The following is a 7841-nucleotide window of genomic DNA, read 5'->3' on the forward strand; positions in this document are numbered from 1 at the left end:
TGACAAAGGAATTTGTGTAGCTAAGAAGGAGAAAACAAGCAAGGATGGGAAAAAAATGCATGAAGAATGCAGAAAGCTGGGAGGTTGTTTCTGCTGAAAGAGAAGTTGAATTTTTTCAGTACTAGAAAATAGTATTGGATTGGTTGGTGAGGGGGTGACTGTGAAGACCTAAGAACATTTGAGGATTCATAGTATAGTTAAAAATTTATAAGTTTTTAAGAAAATAATGATATGATGAAAACAGAATTTTTATGGGAAATGTTAAAATCTTAAAAAACAAACTATATTTGTGGGGTGATTACATATGCATCATCTATTGATGTAAAATCAAATTCTGTATACTTGCAAAAAGTTCATAATTTTTATGCACTCATATGAACATCTTTAATTTGTAAGTGAAAAACCCAAGGGAAATAACTATGCCTGTAGCATGAAGACTGTTGCCTTATAACTAAACATACACTAATATACACAACACACAAACGGACACCATACTAGTATATTATTATTTTTCTTGAAAGCTATCTAGGATACAAATGGCTTACAGTTAGTGATCCTGTTATGTGTGACATGTTCTTTTTTTCCCCATTAGTAAAATCTACTTTTTAAAAAGTAATCCAAAGAAAGACTGTATTTTTAACAAATATTTTTAGATGGTGATTGTTTCTGTTTTAAATGCTTCAACATTCAATTTGACATATGATTAAAGTTCCCAATTTTCCAATTCTATTGACTTTGCTCTAAAACTAATTTTAACCTAGATCCTGAATATATACTGTATAATTCATTTATTCAACCATTCATTCAACAGATATTTGAGTGTCACGCACAGATGCTAAAATGTGTATACATTACTTTATGTGTTTCTGGAGAACTGTCCTGTTCTCTTTAAATAAAGTTTCAAAAATTAGATTTTAAAAAGGATCACTATAAGGAATCCTTAAAATACTAGACTGTAGCTGAAAGGAGCTATAAACTTTCTAGACATGGAAATGAATAACTTTACATACTTGATGTAATTTAGTACTTTAAGTCAATTCATGTTTCTCACAGTAGGAAACTGGCCAAAAGATATGTTTATATAGGGAAAAATACAGCCTCATTAAGTTGTCTTGAAGAAACAGAATATACACTATTATGATGCTTATTCTTTCTGTTTTTGATGATTGGGAGAGTAAATTGTAGGAAATTGATAGGATTGAGGCTAGAAGATGCATGGATACCCCTGGGATTCACAGAAGGCACCTTCATATGAAGATATTTTCTCCCTGTCTGCTGGGTATCACTGGGGCAAAAAGAAGACTATATTTTATTTACTGAAGGAGATTTATAAAAACAGGTAATTTAGAAATCATTAATGACTATGCTAAAGCATTTGACTATGTGGATCACAACAAACTTGAAAATTCTTAAGGAGATGGGAATACCAGGCCACCTTACCCACCTTCTGAGAAATCAGTATGCAGATCAAGAAGCAACAGTTAGAACTGGACATGGAACAATGTACTGGTTCCAAATTGGGAAAGGAGTACCTTATATGCAGAGTATATTATGAGAAACACTGGGCTGGATGAAGCACAAGCTGGAATCAAGATTGCTGGGAGAAATATCAATAACCTCAGATATGCAAATAACATCACCCTTATGGCAGAAAGCGAAGAGGAACTAAAGAGCCTCGTTATGAGGATGAAAGAGGAGGATGAAAAGCTGGCTTAAAACTCAACATGCAAAAACCTAAGATCATGGCATCCAGTCCCATCACTTCATGGCAAATAGATGCGGAAACAATGGAAACAGTGAGACACTTTATTTTCTTGGGCTCCAAAATCACTGTAGATGGTGACTGCAGCCATGAAATTAAAAGATGTTTGCTGCTTGGAAGAAAAGCTATGGCCTACCTAGGCAGCATTATTAAAAAGCAGAGACATTACTTTGCCAATCAAGGTCCATCTAGTCAAAGCTACGGTTTTTCCAGTAGTCATGTATGGATGTGAGAGTTGGTCCATAAAGAAGGCTGAGCATCGAAGAATTGATGCTTTTGAGCTGTGGTGTTGGAGAAGACTCTTGAGAGTCCCTTGGACTGCAAGGAGATCCAACCAGTCCATCCTAAAGGAAATCAGTCCTGAATATTCATTGGAAGGACTGATGCTGAAGCTGAAACTCCAACACTTTGACCACCTGGTACGAAGAACTGACTCATTGAAAGGACCCTGATGCAAGGCAAGATTGAAGGCAGGAGGAGAAGGGGACGACAGAGGATGAGACGGTTGGATGTCATCACCGACTCAATGGACATGAGTTTGTGTAAGCTCCAGGACTTGGTGATGGGTGTGGATCCTGGGGTGCTGCAGTCCATGATATTGCAGAGTTGGACATGACTGAGTGACTGAGCTGAATTGAATGATGAAAGCAATTTTTAAAAAGTAAACCTAGTCAAATCAGTTTTGCAACAAGCATGGGCTTAATTAGGTGATTCTACTGCAAAGTTTGTATAAGCTAGTTGCCTCAAACTTTCTGTTATTTTGAAGCCTGTTACAGATACACCTGCACAAATCAAACAGTGGTCCTCTATACAGCAACAAGCAAACAAAAAACAAATAAATGAATAAAAACTAAAAATGAAATAAAATCAGTTACATTTGGCTGTGGATTTTTTTCACCTTTTCTATTTTTTGCCCGGAATTCTAGAAGAGCCATTTGATGTGAATACAGTTAAATTTTGAGTGAATAAGTTGTATTTTTAGATACTTTTAAAAAGTGTGTAATGACTATCACTAGTTAAGCTGTGAGACATTGTTGCACTGAAACAGGGAATTGAGCATGGAAAAATAAAGGTAGATTTCTCAGGAACTAGAAGCATATATTTAAACCTTAATTTATGTTTTAATTCATAGTTCTTTACCAAAATCTATTTCAAAATATAGTTCTTGAGAATCATGGATATATTTTCTACATTTCTAATTTCCAGATTAAAAATTTCAATATTACTCTGTCAATATAGAACCCACCATAATTATCTAATGCATGGAGATCTTTATAGCATGAAGAGGCTTTTGATGTCTTGTAGTCCAATTTTTTTATTTTACAGAGAAGGGAACTTGACCATCAAAAGGGAAATGGTGTATTCTATGTTGCTCAATGAATAGCTCAGCTAGTTGTTGTATTGAAGCCCTCTAATTCCAAGTTCACAACCTATAAAATTGTGGTTTCATAAACTGTTTTTATTTTTGTTTTTCAGAAATGTATATTCTGAATTCTACTATTATTTGGATACTTCTCTGGACCATTTAGTGAATCACTGATCAATAAAAATTCCCCAAAGTGGGAAGTGCTTATATATTCATTACCCTGTCTAAATAACAAAGCTGGACATCAGCATGAACCACCTTTAAGTAAACACAATTTCCTTATTCTTACTCATTTTGATTATTACAGGATTAAGTAGACAACCAGACAAGTGGATGACATGGAAAAGACAAACCATTCAGTGGTATCTGAGTTCATCTTGCTGGGACTTTCCAAATCTCAGAATCTTCAGATTTTATTCTTTGTGGGATTCTCTGTGGTCTATGGAGGGATTGTGTTGGGAAACCTCCTCATCTTAGTCACTGTGATCTTTGACTCATGCCTTCACACACCAATGTATTTTCTGCTTATCAATCTCTCCTGTATTGATATGATCCTAGCTTCTTTTGCTACCCCTAAGATGATTGCAGATTTCCTCCGAGACCGGAAGACCATCTCCTGGTGGGGATGTTATTCTCAGATGTTCTTCATGCACCTCCTAGGTGGGAGTGAGATGATGTTGCTTGTAGCCATGGCAATAGACAGATATGTTGCCATATGCAAACCCCTCCATTACATGACCATCATGAGCCCACGAGTGCTCCTTAGGCTACTGTTATCCTCCTACGCAGTTGGATTTGTGCACTCATCTAGTCAAATGGCTTTCATGTTGAATTTGCCCTTCTGTGGTCCCAATGTTGTGGATAGCTTTTTCTGTGACCTACCCCTTGTGATCAAACTCGCCTGCAAGGACACCTATGTGCTCCAACTCCTGGTCATTGCTGACAGTGGCCTCCTGTCCCTGGTCTGCTTCCTTCTCTTGCTTGTCTCCTACACGGTAATTATTTACTCTGTTAGGCACCACACTGCCAGTGGTTCCTCTAAGGCTTTCTCCACTCTCTCAGCACACATCACAGTAGTGACTCTGTTCTTTGCCCCTTGTGTCTTTATCTATGTATGGCCCTTCAGCAGATACTCCATAGATAAAATTCTTTCTGTGTTTTATACGATATTCACACCTCTCTTAAATCCTATTATTTATACATTAAGGAATCAAGAGGTAAAAGCAGCCATTAGGAAGATAAGAACTCGACATACAAATTCAAAGCATGCTTTGTAGATGACACTGCTGAAGAGGTGTTTGGACATTATTTAGGAATATACTTTAAACGTATTTCAAGTTCTATAAAACAGTATGTGTGATTGTTAAAAAGGAAGTCTCTCTATTGTCAACCTTAATGTTTAAATGCATAATATCTACAATCCGGCAGGTGTGCATTTAAATCCCACCTTCACCACTTTCTCTCATGGAAATTTGAACAAAATGAATAAATTCTCTGCAACTTAGTTTCTTTATCTAGAAAAACTTCCTCGTATGTTTCTTTTACTATTTTAGCATGTCTTTAAACCTTGTAAAGTATATTATTATTGCTGCTGTTATAGCTACTGTCATTACAGTGGTATTCTGCATTTGGAATATGCACACAGATGACACTTCACATAGTTGTTTAGCTAAGGGCCTGGCTAACCACCTTGCTAGAGAGCTGCATTTTGTAGATAATCCCTAGTCAGTATGTATTCATTTTTAATTACCTACTTACCACAGTGCCTCCAACCATTCTACATATATTTAGTGAGTCTGCAAAGTCCTGGAAGATATATCTAGGACTGTGAGGAGCATGACCTAAGGATGGAGAGTGAACTAAATTTTCAGTTGTGTTGTGGCATGAAAGCACTATATTAAAGGACGCACAGGGTGCTGTAGAAATGCAGAGGAGTGACATCTAAATCAGAGCAGGTGCAAGGAAGGCTTCCAGGAGAAGGAGATAACTAGAGTAAGCATTGGTTGGATAGAGAAGAAAGACATCCTGACAAAGGGAGCTGTACAGGAGCACGCATGGAAGCAAGAAATATGACACCTTGGAGGAAGCACACATAATTTTATTGAGCTGGGACATGGAGTTTGATAGCAAGAGCTGAGGTAGAGAGTTAGGTCAAATGCAGTCTTATCTTATAAAAGAAAACCTAAGTGCACTCACTCCCTGGCATTCAAAACTATATGATATGGAAATTAAAACAGAAGGAAAAAGAAAGCATGGACTCTCCTGCCCCAAATCATACATTGTACTGTTCTTATTCCAAGTTTACCTTCTTTATTTCAGCTCTATCTATGATATTTCTCTTTGCCATCTAAGCACTAAGCCTGGAATTGAATAAAAGGCGAAAGGAAATTTATGGCAACTGGTTATGGGAAGAGATGCCCATTGTCTTTTAACTGCAGCACACAATAAAACAAAATCTTATCGCATTTATGGAATTTATCATAGCTATGACCCAGAAATGGAGAAGGCAATGGCAACCCACTCCAGTACTCTTGCCTGGAAAACCCCATGGACAGAGGAGCCTGGTGGGCTGCAGTCCATGGGGTCGCTGAGGGTCGGACATGACTGAGTGACTTCATTTCCACTTTTCACTTTCATGCATTGGAGAAGGAAATGGCACCCAACTCCAGTGTTCTTGCCTGGAGAATCCCAGGGACAGCGGAGGCTGGTGGGCTGCCGTCTATGGGTCGCACAGTTGGACATGACTGAGGCGACTTAGCAGCAGCAGCAGCAGCAGCATGACCCAGAAAATAAAACATTAAATACTATGGCAGCAACACATTAATAGGTCATTTCTACATCAAAGCCTCATCATATCAACCTTAGTTGTTTTATACTGAAAAACCAGTTTCTGGACAAAACAATGTACATACATATTGAATTCTATCTGGCTAGAGATATCTTTCCTCTGAGAACATCTTATAGAAATGCATCATAGATTTAGAATAGTCTACAGTCTTGTTTCTACAAGCACATTACTGATTGATGGTTGTGGCCCAAAATTTGTAATTTAAATTATTTGTAATTTATTTCTTTTATGCCAACACAGAGTAAGACCATTAACTACTCAAGATTTTCCCCCAGTTACATATTTTTCCACATCATTATTTTTAATATAATTTATCCTCCTTACTTTGTTATGTGAAATTTGTAAACTGCTGTTGTTAGGAGGAATAATTTCCCTCTCTCACAATTCTGCCTGCCATCGACATATAGTACCGAAACATTCATCTTGATATTAGCAAGACTTCTCTCCTCTTGTGCTTCCTTCCCTATACCACTCACTCACTATTCCTCTTGGTATGAAGCATGATTTATAGATCATTAAGGTTTAGAAAGGAGACTGAGCATGAGGTCCTCATAGTTTTGCCCTTTCAGAGTTGCTCACACACACATGAGTTCTCTTTCTGCTCTTGGTGTTAAACTTGAATCAGGGATTATAACCTGCCTTCTAGGAGCAGATTTGGAAACATCTCAAAGTGTCTTTGAAGAATTTGCTCTAGATGTATGTGCAGTTTAAAGTTATGCTTGCCCCTGCCTGTTTAAGTATTTGTTCTGCAAACCCTCCCTTTGGGTTTCAGGGTTAAAATTAAGGGGAAATGGTACAGACACTTTTGGAGTTACATATTCAATACAGCTTTACCAGTAATAATACTGATACTCTGTCTCTTCTTTTTTCCTGATTCTATTTATAGACTGGTTCAGAACTCACGAGGGGGAAGTGATGATTAATACTTCTGAGAATCCTGCAATCAATTCCTAGTACGTTAGTACCAATATCAGGCTTTTTTTTTTTTTTTTCAAAAGTAGTTTTTAAATGGAAAAAAAAAATCACTCTCTTTAGTGTATCATTCTGTAAGTTTGGACAAAAGCATATAGTCATGTGAACATCACAGTAACATAGGAGAGTTTCATCAAACCCCCAAATCCCCCTGGTCCCATTTGTAGTCAACCTTCTCTCCCCTCCTCTGGTCTTGGTACAAGTGATCTGTTCTCTGTCCCTAGTGTTTGTCTTTTCTAGACTTGGATCTAGAATGACATGGAATCATATAGAAATAGCTTTTTGAACATGACTTCCTTCACTTAGCACAATGCCTGTGAGATTCATTCAATAGCAAGTTGTTTTAATTACCATAAACCCATGTTCATTTTAATATCTGTCTGTTAAGTATCCTGATTAGAATTCTTCTAAAATTATTCTAAAACCAATTCAGTTATTCACTGATACTAAGTAGAATGCTTCTATGAAATAACATGAATACTAAGTAATTATATTTGCATTCATCTTAAACATCAATTTAGGGAGAAGTAAGATATTGACAATTTTGGGCTTTTTAATACAGAACATGTTTATTTCTGCACTTATTCAGGTCTTCTTTTGTGTCCTCCAACAATGTTTAATAAAATTTTCTATTACATACTAAAACTATTAAAATTCTGACTTATTTTATTTAATTTTAATGTCATTTTCAATTGTATTTTTTGTCATTTCTGGAGTGAAGAAAGTCTAGTTTTATATATGTGTGTGTGTATTTGTGTGTGATACATATATATATTTACTTGAAACTAACCACTAAAATAAACTCTAAATAATTCAAAGTTTTAGTCAGTTTTGGGGGGCTTAGTATATAATATTTCATCTATGATAAATACATTTTTCTATTATTTTTCAGT

The 7841-nt window shown here is 36.4% G+C and overlaps 1 protein-coding gene across 1 annotated transcript; it reads left to right on the plus strand.

Annotated features, from left to right (window-relative positions):
* Window positions 1–3466: 3466 nt before the first annotated feature.
* LOC120853301 (olfactory receptor 4K13) lies at window positions 3467–4405 on the plus strand. Its single transcript, XM_040227033.1, has one exon. It carries the CDS (start codon window positions 3467–3469, stop codon window positions 4403–4405), a length of 939 nt encoding a protein of 312 aa, XP_040082967.1.
* The last annotated feature ends 3436 nt before the right edge of the window (window positions 4406–7841 follow it).

Source organism: Oryx dammah, unplaced genomic scaffold, assembly GCF_014754425.2.
Source record: "Oryx dammah isolate SB20612 unplaced genomic scaffold, SCBI_Odam_1.1 HiC_scaffold_26, whole genome shotgun sequence".
Classification (NCBI taxonomy): domain Eukaryota; kingdom Metazoa; phylum Chordata; class Mammalia; order Artiodactyla; family Bovidae; genus Oryx; species Oryx dammah.

Coding starts and splice junctions, on each gene's coding strand:
- LOC120853301 (XM_040227033.1), top strand. CDS start 3,467: ATGGAAAAGACAAACCATTCAGTGGTATCTGAGTTCATCTTGCTGGGA.